Source organism: Sorex araneus, chromosome X (genome assembly GCF_027595985.1).
Source record: "Sorex araneus isolate mSorAra2 chromosome X, mSorAra2.pri, whole genome shotgun sequence".
In the NCBI taxonomy this organism is placed as follows: domain Eukaryota; kingdom Metazoa; phylum Chordata; class Mammalia; order Eulipotyphla; family Soricidae; genus Sorex; species Sorex araneus.
Window position 1 is genome coordinate 267,802,445 of NC_073313.1, and position 16,254 is coordinate 267,818,698.

Genomic DNA, 16,254 nt, shown 5'->3' on the forward strand with positions numbered 1-16,254 from the left:
TGCTTTTCAGATTGGGGAGGGGGGTGGTTTTCACTCGACAAAGTCTGGTTTGTCAGAGCTGGCTCTGAGGACAAAGGGGATACTGGGGGGAGCAGAAGGTGGCTCTGGGCTTAGCCTGTTCGAGCCAGAGGAAGGCACCCCTCCACCCAACCCTCCAGACTGCCACTGCGTCCTTCCCAACTCTATGAGGGGCAGGGTGCCTGTGTCTGTAGGGAGGCTGAGGAGACATCTCTTCATGAATGAGGGAGCAGTTTGGGGGAAGCTCCTTGAGGCAGGTCATGCACCCCAGGGCCTCTGACAACTCCTGACAGGCGGGATCTTGAGTTTACTGCTCCTGGGGCAATCAGGCTAAAGAGGGCGTGTGGGTACAGCCGCGGGTCCTGTGGAGCCTCCCCTTCCGGAAGCCCCAGGGCTCTGGCAGGCAGAGGTGAGGGACCTGTATTTTGAGGGGTCATGATACAACCAGGAAGAGGTTCTCAGGCACCAGAATGATAGTACAGTAGGCCGCTTGCCTTGTATGCAGTTGACCTAAGTTCAATCCCAGCATCACATATGCTCTCCTGGGCCCACCAGGAGAGAGCAGAGCCAGGAGTAAGCCCTGAGCAATGCCGGGGGTGGTCCCCCAAACAAACAAAAGTATGAAGAAGAGGTTCTGAGTCCTAGTGGCTTCCCAGTGGCCAGCACCCATCTCTTCTGTAAAGAAGGTGGGTTGTGTGACAGTGTGTGAGCGATCACACAGAAAACACGGTGTTTCTGTGCTTGAGAGGCAGCCCTGGGGTCCAGGGGTCCTGGAGCAGGTGGCAGGAAGGCTGGGCCTGAGGGAAGGGGAAGGGTCGGCGCTAGGGGTGTGGGACTCATTTCCTGTTTCCCTGCCCAGGGGCTCTTGGTCTGTCCACAGACAAGGAGGTGACTCAGGGTGGGTATTAGGAAGCTGGGGTTCTCAATAATCCATCCCTCACATCAGGGACAGGGTTGACAACTGCTTAGCTGAGGGTGCAGCAATGGGGTGGCCTTCCCTGCATGGTTTGTCACTGGGGAGAGTAGGGTCCTGGGAAAGCTGGATTCCAGCTGGCTGCGGTCCCCCCACTCCCAGGCCTCCACCTCCTCCCGAACACCCTGATGTTGCCACGAAGGGGTCCCTCCACTTCTGCCTGTGGAGCTAGGGTCCGCCCTTGACCTCCCCTCCAGGAAGAGAAGCCCTAGGCAGAGGTTCCACAGGGGCCAAGGAAGGTAGGTGGATCCCCTCAGTTCCCTGAGGGGCAGTCTGAGAGGTTAATGGCATGGGAGGGTGGTTCTGGGTTCAACATCTGGGAGAGACTTTCTTTTCACCAAGCTGCTACCGGACCCCAGAATTTTATGCAGAAGCCCCCCGTTAGAGAAGAGCCATGTCCTTTGGCTCCTGGGAAGCACTGCCTTTATTGCATGCAGCGGGAGCTGGGGTCCGGCCTCCCCTTAGCCCTGAGGACATACTCAACACTGAAGACTTAGAACAGGGGGTGGAGGCCTGTTTCAGCTGAGAGACCCCTGCACAGTGCTCAGAATGAGGGTAGACCCTCTTTATGAGGACCCTCATCCACGGAGATGGGGGAGGTACCTGCTGGCCGAGGGCTGGGCCTCCAAGGGTGCGGTACAGAATGACTCCCCGTAGCCATGAGGCGCTGGCTGGTCCCCATGCCAGTCCGAAATGACCAGGAGCCCCCAGTCACGCCCCAGCTCCTGCATTCTGGCTATGCCATTCTAAGCTCTGAGGCCCTGGACAGTCACTCACTCCTAAAAGACTACCTCCCCTCCCCATCTGCAGAGCTGTGAAGGAACTCCCAGCCTTGGCGAGGGAGTGCTCTCTCTGGGCCTCGGGGAAACGGCTCAGAGCCATCGCAAGAGCCTGAGCCAGCCCTCCCTGTCCTCCCGGTCCCCAGCCCGCACGTGAACATTCAGGGATGACACATGTCAAGATGGCAGCTTTAATCATGGCCGAGGCCCTTGGGATCCCCCAGTACAGGCCACCTTGTCCACGCTCAGGACCCCTTTCCCAGGTGGCACCTGCCCCATGGACACGGCCGTGGAACCTGAGGTCATGTCAGTCCGCGGAGCTCCAGGCCCCTGGGCCGCGCTGCCCTGTAGCTGGGCTGGATCTGGGCAGGGGTGGGGCAGGGGCAGCCCTGAGCTCCCAGGGGATGTGGCCACTCCCCGGGGCAGGAGCCAGCGTCCTCCTGGGCCGCAGCTCCTTGTGCTTTGAGACTGGTGTGAAGAGCAGCAGCGCTGGGGGCAGGGGCCCAGCCCAGGCCCTCAGGCAGGAGAAAAATGGGGGAGTTGCTGCCTCACAGCACGGACAGGAAGACAGACGCGTGGGCACAGAGGGGCCACCTTCACGGCAACAGGGGCCATGGATGGCCCAGTGGCCCATCACAGCTCCCAGAGGAGGATTCCAGGGAGCCGACCCAGGCCCTCCTGCACTTCCTAGAAGGAGCCCCAGGCCTGCAGGGGCTCCTGAGGGGTTGGAGTCCTGGCCCATCCGGGCCCCGGGGGGGAAGGACGCCCCCATCGGGAGAGGCCACGGCTCGTCGGGGGCTGGAGTTGTGAGGAGACACCGCAGCTTCCGGGGGCCTCAGTCCTCACGCAGCCCCGGCTCCACGCTGGCACAGACACGCAGGTGGGTCCTCAGCTAAGGCCTGCTCCGGTCTGTGAGGGGCTTGGCGCGCCCACTCCTCCGGGGCTCCACAGAGGCCGTGCTGCTGCTGGCATATGTGTCGTAACTGTTGTCTGAGCCCACCGAAAGCTCATCGGAGACCTCCATGCCATCGCTGATCTCTGCCGGGCCAGAGTGAGCAGGACATGAGTTGGGGGGCAGGGGGGCGGGTAGGGGAGAGGCCAGCCAGCAGGAACTCGGGGGAATGGGAGGCAGTCAAGCCTGTGTTGGACTCTGCATTCGGGGTTCCCCTGGTCTCTCTCCTACCCTCTAACCTTACCCCCGCCTCCCTTCCCCTGGGACGCCAAATGCACCCCCTTGAGTCTGGCACCCACATATTTACTTTGTACTTCAGGGCCCCTCTCCTGGGAGGAGTTCCCTCCCCGCCACACACACCTCTTTTCTGAAGCTGGCTCATTTCCTCACATGGCTGTCCCTGTAGCTCCCCAAACCTGCCTGGGAGCCCCCCACTGTGGGATGGCCAGGCACAGTGAACGGGCTTGGGGCCTTCCAGGAGCTGCTCAGTGCGGCCAGAGGGCAGGGGGACATCCGGGGAGGCGCCCCAACCCAGCCTTGGCCCGGGAAAGGAGGAGGATTTTGTTTTTGTTTGGGGGCCCACACCTGGCAGTGCTCAGGGCTTACTTTGGGCGGTGTTCAGGGGACCGTGTGTGGTGGCAGGGATGGAACCCACACCGACCGCATGCAAGGCAAATACCCTGTCCCCACCGCCCCCCCAAGTTCTTATGTCGAGTTCTGACCCCGGTATTTTTTATTAAGAAGTAAAGTCTCTGCCTGTAATGAACTAAGAGGAAGTCCTTAAGGTTACGGGTCCCCATCTAGAATGGCTGGCGTCCTCATACAGGGGGACTCTGGATACAGACCTGCATGGTGGGAGAAGGCCGTGGGAATGTGAGGGGGACTGCATATGACCTAGGAGGGAGGGCAGGGCTGGACTAGTCTCTCCCCTCCAGCCCTGCTGACACACTGGTACTGGATTTAGTCTGCAGAATGGTGAGACCATATATTTCTCTTGGCCACGTCGCCTGTGTCTGGCCCCTTGTTATAGCCTGGTTGCCAGAGCAGCCATCGACAGACCTGGCCCCGATCCTCTTCTCTCATGTCCCTGGTCTCACCCATCCCGCCCATGGGGGACAGCCAGAGGTCACATGCAGAGATAGTTCTTGGTACCCCAGCCAGCAGTGCTCCCTCAAGGGCTCTGATGCTTGTTCTTCCACCCCAGAACGCCTCTTCCCTTCCCTCTACGGTACCAGCCCTCAACCAGGACCTTCCTACGCATCGCTCCCATTTTAACCCTTCACCACCTTTCAAGTGGCCCCAAACCTTCCCTTGTGTCCCAGGGAGCTGTGAGTGCTCTCCGTAAACCCACTGTGATCCAGCACCCCTGCTAGAGCCCTAGTGATCCCCATTCCACGTATTCATTTATCCAGCTGCCTCCTCCATCAGACTGGGAATTGGAATAGGGGTTGGTACAAAGGAAGGGGAGAAATCAATATTCAAGGGCCCTCGGCAAGAACCAGGTGCAGCCAGCGAGACCTCCAGCACAGACTCCTCCATGCACGCTGCCCAGGTCCCCCAGACCCTGGTGCTAACACTGTACTGCCTGTGGAAAGTGTAGACACAAGCCCAGGGTCTGTCTCAGGGGGCTGAGGCTGCACACCTGAGAAAATGAGCTTCTCCTTCATGATGCTGACGTCCCGGCTGGTCCGGCGCACAGCTGCACTCAGCATGATCTGCTCGGGGTTGTAGCTCCGGATGCCGCCCAGGCGCCACCTGCAGGGATGGCCCCAAGGACGTCAGGTCCTCCCCGCCCTTCCCAGGAGGAGATGCCAGAGCCGCTCTGAACTGGGCCTGAGAAACCAGCAGGACTCTTGCCTGACTGTCTAGATGGGGAAACTGAGTCCAAGAGAAGGGCCACATGGGGCCTGAATTCAAGCTCCCTCTCTCCTCAGACCCCTAAATTAGCTCCGCTGGCCCAGGAAGATGGCCGGGGCCCAACTGGTATGTCTCAGGTGCCCTGTTAGACACCTGACCCGCTTGGCACAGGCAGATTTGGGAGCTTTTAGCGGGCAAGATTCTGAAACCCACCCTGGCTTCAGACCAATCTTGGGGAGCCCAGAAGATGTTTTCTCTAGGGCCACCATCCTCACCTGGCTGAGTGAAGCCAGAGGGTAGCTCCCAGAGAGAGAGTGAAGGAAAGAGAAGAGGTGAAGGGAGAGGGGGAGGCAGGGCAGGAAGCGGGAGGTGGGGTTCCATGGGGGAGGGGGGACACAAGCAGAGGAGCTGCCACTTCACTGTTCCAAAGCCTCAGGACGTGCCCCAGGTCTCTGACCTCTGACCTCTGAAAAATGTAGGCTTTTCCTGGGACTGAGATCATCTCCTCCCTCTCCCAGCAGAAGCCAGGGGCCAGTTTGGAAACTGAATTCAGCCCCCTTAGGACCCTGCGTCCTGCTGGGATGGGTGGAGGAAGCCGAGACCCTCGGTCGGGAACAATCCACTATTTCCAGATGGGTCAGGCGGGGGAAGCGCACAGATGGACAGGCAGGTGGGTGCACAGACAGGCAGACAAGGGAAAGCAGGAGGCTGAGGGGAAGGCCAGCCTCCCTATGCAGCTGGGGACAGCCATGGAGTCACTGGACCTGTCACTGCGTCCACATGACCTCAACGCCTGCCTTGAGCCTAAGCATACTTGAGTGGGTGAAGAAGTGACCATCAGCCCCAGTGTCCTGTTACCCATCAGGACTCTCCCGCTCCCCGGGAGGGCAGTGACAGCCCCACCGCCCCACACAAAGGCCTGACTCCATCCTGCAGCAGCACATGCGGGGACCGTCCCCTTGCGTGGCTCCGTCCCAGCAAGTCCCTCTGAGACACAGGGCCCAGGGAGGGTTCCAAGACCCAGACACCCCAGTGTAAATGGATGAGCCAACTGGAAGGAAGGAAAGTGTCTGTCCCTGGCCCATCTAGGACCAGAAACCCCCAGGGAGCGGGGGGGTCTCTCCGGGAAAGCAGGGCTGGGGGCGGGATGGAAGTCAGAGACACAGAGAAACAGAGAGAGATGGGGAGATTGAGAGAGGAGGGTACAGACAGGAGAGGAGCAGAGATGGGGAAGAGAGAAGCCAGCCAGGGTGCAGGTCCTGTGGTGCCAGGCTTGGCTGGGGTGGGCATCTGCAGAGCACTCTGAGGGAAGATGCTCTGAGAGTGAGAGGGGCCGGGTCAGCCAGGTGCCGGGGAAACACCCGTTCCCCATGCCAGAAAGGGTAGGCAGGACAGAGGTGCCAAAGGAAAGAGAAGGGAAGGCTGCAGGGGTGGGGAGAGCAGGGGGAGGAGATGGGGTGTCTGGGAGGATGACCCCATGAGTGAGTCAGATGGGCCACATGGCAGACTGCAGACGGCACTGGAGAAGGGGCAGCCAGACGGAGGCAGAGAAGGGACAGAGGAAGACACCAGAATTACCTGATCAAGTGATAGCTGTGAGATGCCAGAGTGCAGCAGAGGGGGTGGGGAGAGAGAGGGGGGACATGCAGGTCAGAGCGTGTGGGCAGAGAGAATGCCCGAGTCAACACCAGAGCCCGCCCAGGACCGGGCCAGCACCCTCCGCCCCCCGCGGGAACCCGCACCGCAGCCCTGGGGAAGATGAGGAGACACTCCACAGGATGGGAAACTTGCCGACGGTGCTGGGCTCCCACCCCGGTGCTCCTTCCAGAAGCTGCCAGATGTGGAGAAGGATGGGCTGCAGTGGGGGGAGTCCTCCAGGCCATCAGATCAGGCCTGGCCTGGGACTCGGGGCCCATCACATGTCTGGGGCAGGGAGGGCTGAGGGAGGAGGGTAGAGCCTACTCACTTCTGGAACACGAAGATGCCAATGATGAGCGTGAAGGAGATAAGGTCAGCGGTGACCCACATGAGACAGTACTCGTCCGGGGGCTGTGGACAGATGGCCGTGGCCGCACCCAGTCATGACCAGCCCAGGCTGGGACTCCAGACTACGGGGCCACACAGGAAGACCCCAGATCACTCTCTAGGAAGGTTGGGGAGGAGTTGGAGGGAGTGCAAGTGGGGCTTGAGAGTGGGTTCTGGGCCACCGGGCCCAGCATTTGGGGCTGTGCATGTGGGTGGTGTGTGGTATATATGTGCTGTGTGCAGTATGACGTGTGTAGGCAATATGTGTGTATATTAGTATTTGTGTGTGGTGTGTGATATGTGGGGTTATGGTATTTGTGTACGGTGTGTGATATGTGTGTACTTGTGTTGCATGGTATTTGTGTGGTGTGTCTCTGTGTGTGTGTCATGTGGTATGCATGTATGTGCACATAGGACTAAAGATCTGCACAGTGTGTGGGTTTGTGGTAAGGGAGAAGAAAAAGAAATCAGTGACTGGCTGGGTGTGACTATGTGGCAGACACAGGTGTGGGTGTCCCTGGAGATGTGCGTCCGTGTGTTGCTGAAGGCCAGAGCCATGGGGCTGCTCCTTAGAGGGTGCAGGGATGAAGCCCACAGGAGCCAGGCTGAGGTAAGGCTGCAGGGTGAGCAGGGTCAGCGCCAGCTGCACTGTGTTCTGGTGGCTGAGGACTGGAAAATTCTAGCGTGTTTGTGACTTCAGCCACCAGGGACCACTTTTATTCCGTCCCCAGCTGAGCCGCCCTAGGGCTTCAAGACAGTAGTGGTGGGTGTCATCACCCCCCACCCTCCCAGCCATGAATTCTGATTCAGACCTCCTGGACGTTTCCTCCTGGGTCAGTTCTGGGTGTGCCCCACCCCCGCCTCCCAGTGTTCCTGCAGGCCCCTGAGACCATGAAACTCTGCCGCAATTCTCCAGCCTGAGCCCCCACTATGCCTGGCCCCAGCCTGACCCCACATCAAGAGAGCCCCAAGAGGTGGGGGTGATTCTGTCATCCCTCCCCAGCCTCTATCCTATTCCCCACAGCCCCTGCCCCCAACTCACCAGCATCCAGAGGGGGGAAGGCACCTGGGCCAGGGTGTGGGAGTTGTCGGAGGTGACTGACGGGACCCCAGCGCACCACAGCAAGGAGAAGAGCCATGGCGCGTTGACCATGTAGAGATTCACACTCAGGTTCCAGGAGGCATAATCCCTGTGGGGCACAGAGAGGGGCAGAGGTCGGCGGGCCCAGCCAAGGAAGCTGAGGTTCTCTCCCAAGACTCACGCTCACCATGCACCCCGCTCCCAGGAAGGGGACACTCTCCCAGCCTCAGCAAGGGACTCGGTGCTGCCCTCTTCTGGTGAGCCTGGGCAGGGCAGGGCAGGCACCTGAGCTCCTGGCGGGACACCTGAGTGTAGCGCAGGTTCAACCACTGGATGTGGCCCCTCCTCAGGTTGGCGGCCGCCTCCTTGGAGCCTGAAGTCTGCTGGAAACCGGGGGCCACCTTCTGCACAAAGGACCTCTGTGTGTTTGGCAGCCACATGACCTGCCGGCAGGAGAGGGAGGTGGAGTCAGGTTTCTCTTGCAGAAAGTGGAGTTGGAGTGCTTCCCTGCCCCGAGCGCTGGGAAGGTTATGAGAGCTGGGAGCTGACACAAACAGGGGAAGCCTAAAAGCATGGATCATCTGGGTCTGCGGGGACGTCGAGCTATTAAAGTGCCCATCACGAGGCTTGAGAGAGGCTGAGCTGAGTGCATGCTGGCATATAAGAGACCTGGGTTCGATAACTGCATGGTCGGTCTCCCCTGACCACTATTGGGGTAGCCCTTAAGCACCAGTGGGTGTGGCTCGTAAATAATACTCTTAAAAAACCTGCCTCGCCAGCGGAGGCTGTGACTTCAGTCGCTGGTGCCTTCAAATATACAAAGCACGCCATACTAGCACCTCTGCTCCCTGCGAGCTCAGGCACTGAGCGCAATTTCCAGCCCCACTACAACAAAGAGATAGGGACAGCAGAGCAACAAAGAGATACGCACTACCTGCCCCCCCACGCCCCCTGCCAGGGGTGCAGCGCTGGTGAGTGTGTGAGCAAAAGGGGGAGAAAAAAAGGGGGGCGAAAGGAGAAAAGAAAGCATCCCAGGGGCGCACAAACAAGACAACCCAAAGAAACATAACCCTCAGCTAGTACTGTGGCCAAGGGTGCAAGATCCACCACTTGATTTGCAACTCGGGCCGGGAACAAAATCCAGAGTGCGCACACACAGCCAGCATGCGCCGTATGCTGTACTGTACGGTACATGGAGCATGCGCGCCACTGCAAAAGGGAAGGGAAGTGGGGACAAGGGGAGTGAATAAGCATAGGGGCGGGGCTTTCACTCTGCAGCAGCTCAGGAAACTTTCCCTCTGAACTCGGAGATTATCCAAATGCAAATGACCACACAGCACTAGCGCCCTTGTGTCACAAGCTACTTTCCAAATACTGATTCCCAAACTCCTGACCCACATGATTATGGGTGTGGCTTTAAGGCAGTTATGACAGTGTTCCGTAGAGCCCCAAAATGTGCCTGCCTTTTGTGCACTTTATTTGCGGTGCTGAGGATCAAATCCATGCAAAGCCAGTGCTTTGATTGCTGAGCCACATCCCCGCTGAGCCACATCCTCTGTGTACATTCCAAAGGGCTCCCTCCTGCCTCTCTTGTCCCCGCGATGACCCTCTCAGGGAGGTGAGTGGCACGCTATCCCCATGTCCCCCGTGTTCCAAACAAAACAGCTGAGGTCGGCTTGGGGGAGCTGAAGGGATTGCCTGCAGGGGAGGCTGGAGCAAATGTGCAGCCAGGTCGTAGCTCCAGGGACTTCTCAGGGCTGCGGCTCCCCCTGTGCGTCTGGGGGCGTGGCTCCCGGAGCCCGAGCTTCTCAGGGGGTGTGTATAGGGGGGCGTGTCTCCCCAGTGCTTGGGGCGTGTCTCCTGGAGCACGTGTCTCTCGGGGGCGTGTCTCCCGGAACACGTGCCTCAGGGGGCGGGGCTCCAGGGGCATGTCTGGGCTGGGACTCACCTGGTGCTGTGGAACACCTGAGCGCAGCAAAGCCTCCAGGGTGATGTTGAGGAAGCTGCCCCGGTAGGGGTGATCCCTGGGCAGGTCCCACAGGTTGAGTAGCAGAGTGGCATTGCCCTTGGCCAGCTCCAGGAGTTCCGCAAGGCTGCATATGGACTGGTTCCGAGCCTCCCTGTGGTCGGCGGGTGACAGCGAGCTGGCCGTCCAGAAGGGGTCCGTCTGGCAGAGAAGGGACGCACACGGCTGTGTCACCCGTCTGTCCTTTGGGACGGTCCGCCGGGCCTTGGCAACCTGCTATGGAGACTCGCGAGCTGCCTGGCTCGACTGGTGGCTGCGCTGTCAGGCAAATTGCTGACTCTGGCCCTCTGGGAGCTCTGGCACCCCTCAACCCAGACCTCTCCAGCTCATGCCCTGCTTACCCAGAGGGTGAATTGCTCAGCACCCCTCTCAGGCCCTGGCCCTTGGGTAGCAGCAGGTCAGAGAACCAATCACCCTCCTGTCGGGTCCTGTTACCCGGTTCAGCCACGTCCCCACCAGCGCCCCCTAGTGGAGAACAACCACAACAGTCAAACATGAGACCCTGCCTGCGGGGCCGCCAGACCTTGAGGAACCACTGCCCGGCGTTGAGCCTCTGCAGGACCGTCCAGTTGAACATGGAGGCTGGCCTGCCCGCCAGCTCCGGGAACTCCTCCTCCACGTTGGTGGTTCGCCGCAGGGTGGGGTCGTGCATGAGGAAGGGCACGCCGTCCAGGCTGTGGAAGGGGGGGCCCAGTAACTGCCCACCCATCAGCTCTGGTGACCATCCACACCCCCTCCTCCTGCCCAGGCCCTTAAGCCCACTCTCGTTGGAACAACCCCGGCAGGCCCAGACCCCCGCTGACTCGCTGAAGCTCGGGAGGTGGGAGGACCCGGCCAATTCTCTAAGCAACCTGGAGCGCCCGGACTTCCTCATCTGATAAACGAGAAACTGAGGCTGGGAGGAGAGACCTAGCTTAGGCCCTTGAGCCAGTATGTGGTGGAAGCTGGCGTAGAACTGGCCACGGGCCCCCTAGAAAAGGTTGCAAGTGCACCCCCCGGCACATTTCCACCTCCCAGCACCATCCTGCTCCCTGTCACTGCAGTAGCCCGCACTGGACGAAGGCTTGCTTCTTCAAGACATCCTGCCACCCTCCGTAGAAAGCTTTGATGAATGCACAGTCCTGCGGCATCTGCAATCGCACGATGTCCTCAGACACGGGGTGCCCTTGTTCCATGCACAATCCGGGCAACTCTACACAGCAGCCCTGTCCTTTCCTTACCAGGGAGAATGCTACCAGCCTGCTGGTGTGGTTCTTCTTACCCTTTCTACGGATGCATATTTATGTATCTGCATGTACAAGATGCCCAGGTAGCTCTTATTTAATATTTTGTTTGGGGGCCACCTTCTGGTGTGGTCCAAGGGCTATTTTTGGTTCAATGCTTGGAGGTTGTTCCCCATGGTGCTTAAGGGACCGTGTGGTTTTGGGGATGGAACCCTGGCCTCCCACTGGTGAGGCACACAATGCAGCCTGCTGAGCTGTCGCTTCAGCTCCAGATAATCTTCTAAGATCTAATCACTCCCACAATGACGTCTCGTTACAGTTTGATTAGTTCACACATCCGAGTTTTGGAGCTACTTCTTGCTGGGCCCCAGAGACGAGTCTGTCCTCCCAGTGGATCTGCGGCCCGTCTCCACGCCCCAGCCCTACTTTACTCAGGAGCATCTGTTCTCTTAGCTCTTGGATATCAATCATGGAGTTTGGCACTGGGCTTATTTGCAAGAATAAGTGATGAACTCAAACCTCTGTGCTCTCCAAGGCCCCGGGTCTCACCCAGAAGCAGTTGTTGAGGGGTATGGGAGCGGGGCGAGGCAGGAGGAGGAGGAGGAGGGTCCTACCTGATGGTGACGTCAGCCTGGAGCCCATATAGTTTCTGCTCCAGGGCCTTCCGGAAGGACATCAGCGTGTGCTCAGGGGCAAGCTGGGGATAAAGGGAGGGGGGTTAGCAGACATGCTCTGGGTATAGTGGGTCTACTCTGGGTGATCTAAAGGGGTAGGGATCTACTCCAGGCATAGCGAATCTACTCCAGGTGTAGTGGGTCTACTTTGGATGAGATCTGGGCATAAGGATCTATCCCAAGCATAGTGGGTTTAGTGGATCTGCTCTTGGGTGTGATAGATCAGCTCGGGGTATAGTGGCTTTACTCAGGGTGTAGTGGATCAACTTGCTGTCGTAGATCTACTTCAGATAGTGAGTGGATCAACTCCACACCTAAAAGAGGCTGGGAGAGGCTGTTCCAACTTCTCTAAGCCGGCACGCGTGGCGGAATGAAGCACAGACATCAGCCCCAGGATATGCGCCCTGCCTTGCCAACACACACATGTGGGTAGAACCCCAGTGGTTCTGCGGATCCACAAACACACGGGGCCTTCATACAGTCGGGCTCAGGTCTCTCATCTGCTAAATCCCTGCCTCAAAGGGATTTTTTGGGGGGAACTGGGGGAGACAGAGGTAATTGGCGGTGATGTACTTAGCACAGAACTGTCCCTTAACAAGCAGTAGCAATGGCTACTGTCATGTTGTGGCCGTTGGGCTTCTGGACAGCCTCTGCCCTGCTGCCTCCTGCTTCTCCCTGAGTGCGGGGAGCTCTTGGAGGGGGAGGCAGTGTTTCTGTGAAGAACTTCCATCTGTACAGGCATGACAAGACCATTTCCTCAACTGCTTTCTTTGGGCAGGGGTGGGGGGGAAAAGGAGGGCTGAGGGACCACACCCAGTGGCACTCAGAGATCCCTCCTGGTAGTACTCAGGGGACCCTATATAGTGCTAGAGATCGAACCACAGTTGGCTGCGGGCAAGGCAAGCACCTGACCCCCTGTACCATCTCTCTGGCTCTCTATCTCCTGGATTGTTCCACAGATTAGTGTCTAGTCCGCTGCCTGCTATCAATAGTGATTATTAAAGGACAACTCTCAACCCTTCGGCATCCAAAGACTGGTTCTAGACCTGCATCTGTCACTTATTAGGTTTGTCCCCCGAGTGCACCTCTTTCTAGTATGTGTCCTGTTTGTCTCAAGTTGCTTCCTGTTGGGAGAGTGGCCAGGGTCTAAGCCTGCCTCATCGGGAGACACGTCATACCCCAGGATGCCACTAGGGGGCAGCACCACACCTAGGCTTGGGCCAGCTCGGGGCACATGCGGGATATTAAGACAGGCAGGGAGGACTTGGACTCTGAAGGGGCACTGAAGGACGGGGGTGAAAGGGTTCTGCAGGATCTCCTCTTTCCTACCCAGGACATGCTCATTTCCATCTTCTCCCTCTCTGGCAACGCTGCTCCCCGACATAGGACACACACCCGTCTGCTGGGCATCAGCCTGGCCCTAGCAGAGGCCGGGGGGTTGGGGGGGGGGAGGAGTTCTACTTCCAGGTCACACCTGGGTCTTCACCTCCCATCTGGATCTCAGGGTCTCCGCTGGACAGGGGCTGGTTTGACCAGCGCTGGGATAAGGACTCTGGAATCTCTGACGTCAGCCCCTGTCTCCTCAGATGGGGCACATCAGCCTGGCGGGGTCCCACTACCTGTGTCCCAGTCAAGCGAGCTGTGACTAAAGCAGGGGGCCCAGATGCCTGACAGTGGGCGCCTCTCCTTCGAGAGCTGGACATGTCCCAGTGGGAGCTCCAGAGGGCAGCTGAGGGGACACGAGGGGAGCAGAGGAAGGCTCGGGAGGGTCAGTTCTCTTTCTGGATTTTTTTTTTCTTTTTGGGTCACACCTGGAGATGCTCAGAGGTTACTCCTGGCTCTGCACTATGAATTACTCCTGGCAGTGCTTGGGGGACCATATGGGAAGCTGGAGATCGAACCCAGGTTAGCCGCGTGCAAGGCAAACTCCCTACCCACTGTACTATCGCTCCGGCCCCCACTTTCTGGATGTTTTTATCTTTTATTTTGTTTTATTTTGTTTTGGGGCCACACCAAGTGATGCTCAGGGTTTACTCCTGGCTCTGCAAACAGGAATTATTCCTGGTGGTGCTCAGGGGCCATATGAGATGCCAGGGATGGAACACAATTCGGCCGCATGCAGGGCAAATGCTTTACTCGATGTACTATCACTCTGGCTCCTGCTTTTGCTTTTTTATTTTGGGGCCACACCCAGCGATGCTCAGAGGTTACTCCTGGCTCTGCATTCAGAAATTACTCCTTAATGTGCACAGGGGACTGTATAGGATGCCAGGGATGGAACCTAGGTCAGCTGCATACAATGCTATACCTGCTGTCCTATCACTCCAGCCTCCTGGACATTGCTAAAACTCAGGTTTCTGTGGGTTAGGAGCAGGCCTCCTGGAGAAAGCAGTGTGGAAACCTGGCCCACGCGTCTGCCTCAGACTCCAGGAGGGATCTGCAGTGAATATTTAATCATCTTGGGGCTCCGTATGTCCTGGTGGGTTCCTGGAGTGTGTTTCTATTGGGATGTTGGTGATGGTCACAAACTCGGGAGGGCAGGCCTCTGGGGTTAAAAGTCTCAACGATGAGGAGGCTTGAGCAATAGCACAGTGGGTAGGGCGTTTGCCTTGCACACAGCCGACCCGGGTTCAAATCCCAGGATCCCATATGGTCCCCCGAGCACCGCCAGGAGTAATTCCTGAGTGCATGTGCCAGGAATGACCCCCTGTGCACCGCCGGGTGTGACCCAAAAAGCAAAAAAAAAAAAAAAAAAAAAAAACTCAACGATGGGGGCTGGGGAGACAGTACAGCGGGCAAGGTGTTTGCCTGGCATATGGCTGACCCAGGTTCGATTCCTGCCATCCCATATGGTCCCCTGAACTCACAAAGAATGATCCCTGAGCACAGAGCCAGGAGTAACCCCTGAGGACAGCCCGGTGTGGTCAAAAAGAAAGAAAAATAAGCCCCAACTCTAGAGTTTGTCCGACCAAATAGTAAGGCATAAACACACAAGCACACACACACACACACACATGCACATGGACACACGCAGAGGAACAATGTGCCACGGGCACACAGCATCTCCCCGGGACAGGGATGCACACCTGCCTGGCCACACACAGGCGTGTGCACACGGAGTCTAGGCATTCTGCGCAGCCACAGGCCACACACTGATGTTTGTGCTTCCTTGGAGCAGCCGGGCTGGACACCGAGGCCGTCAGATAGTCACTCGGGAAATGCTACAGGACAAGTGACTCAGCTACTTCAGCCCAGAGACAGTGTGAGGGAAAGGACAGGGGCTGTTCAAGACTAGCAGACACCTCGGAGACACCGACCAGATTCATGTGTGGACACATTAGGCAATAGGAAGGAATTATTATTATTCATTTGCTTGGCTGGAATAGCAGCCTGGGGGGTGTGATTATGTTAAGAAAAATGTTATTAAAGAGGCTGGGGGTGGAACCCAGGGCTCATGCCTGCAAGGCCTGTACTTTTCCACTGAGCACATCCCAGCCCCCTTTCTGATCCTATTTAGAAAATAGGCACCTTAAGGCCCCAGGCGCCTGGGGAAGAGCCTGAGGGGTGACTCTGAGACCTGTTGGAAGAGGCACCTCTTCTTCCCACAGTTATTTGGGGAGGTCCCCTGAGCTATCCTGAACTCAGAGACACCAAAGAACTCCCAGTCATTGGGAAAGAGAGGGGGACGGAGAGATAACGCAGCTGGTAGGGCGCTTTTCTTGTGTAGCAGACCCAGGTTCAATCCCTGGCACCCATATGGTCCCCTGAACCCTGAATCCAGGAATGATCCCCGAGCAGAGCCAGGAGTAAGCCCTGACCACATTTGGGTGTGGTCACACACAGACACACACACAGACACACAGACACACAGACAGACAGACAGACAGACAGACACACACACACACACACACTGGGAAGAGGCACTCATGGCATCCTCCATCGCCCCCTAGGGGTGGGAGTGGCACTGTGTTCTTCAGTACCCTGGAGGGCTGGGCACAGGCTGGCCCTGATTCCTGGATGACCTCCAACTTTCTGAGTGCCAGGCTCCCAGCTGGACACTTCCCACCTGCGACTCCTGCCTTACCCAGTCCTCTGGCGCGGATCCCCATGGGATCCCCAGGCACTAAAAGAAGAGGACAGGAACAGCCCAGCCCCCCACAGTACCCAACTGCCAAGGGATGAAGGAGCCCAGCTCTGGGGCCAGCAGGGCGGGCCACCGGCTGTAACAGGAGGAGGGCCAGTCACCTGCCTACCCCTTAGCAGTGACTCCCGCCTGTCCCACCGCCCCAAAACCCTCAGACCAGAAAAAACATAATTCCTCACTCCTGGGCCAGCCTCACTCCATCCTACCCCCTACTTCCTGGCTCCTTCTGGCCCCGCCCTTGAGCCCTCATGGTCACTCCCCTGCAGAGCTTACTCCTGGCTCTGTGCTCAGGGATCACTCCTGGATGTGCTTAGGGGGCCGAATACTGTGCTAGCGCTGGGGACTGAACTGGGGTTTACCCCGTGCAAGGCAAAAACCCCGCCCCTTATATGATCTCTCTGGGCCGGAAGTGAAATCTTCTGACCCAGGTGCCTTGATCCCTACCACTGCTTCATCTGGCCCACTGGGGAATTCCCAGAAAGGGCTGCTCTGTCCACCCCCC

At 58.2% G+C, this 16,254-nt stretch overlaps 1 protein-coding gene across 2 annotated transcripts in view; it reads right to left on the reverse strand.

The window, feature by feature from the left end:
- Positions 1-1,947: 1,947 nt before the first annotated feature.
- The window catches only part of GDPD5 (glycerophosphodiester phosphodiesterase domain containing 5), a 73,638-nt gene continuing 59,331 nt past the window's right edge, over positions 1,948-16,254 (reverse strand). Inside the window, exons 10-18 of one of the 2 annotated variants that reach the window (XM_055120431.1) lie at positions 11,549-11,631; positions 10,235-10,385; positions 9,634-9,852; positions 7,971-8,128; positions 7,647-7,794; positions 6,546-6,628; positions 6,158-6,172; positions 4,365-4,477; positions 1,948-2,808 (exon numbers count right to left, since the gene is read on the reverse strand). In XM_055120431.1, the coding sequence (XP_054976406.1) occupies positions 2,663-2,808; positions 4,365-4,477; positions 6,158-6,172; positions 6,546-6,628; positions 7,647-7,794; positions 7,971-8,128; positions 9,634-9,852; positions 10,235-10,385; positions 11,549-11,631 (1,116 nt within the window). In that variant the 3' untranslated portion in view covers positions 1,948-2,662. The remainder of the gene's footprint in view (positions 2,809-4,364; positions 4,478-6,157; positions 6,173-6,545; positions 6,629-7,646; positions 7,795-7,970; positions 8,129-9,633; positions 9,853-10,234; positions 10,386-11,548; positions 11,632-16,254) is intronic. The other variant, XM_055120432.1, reaches the window with a different exon arrangement.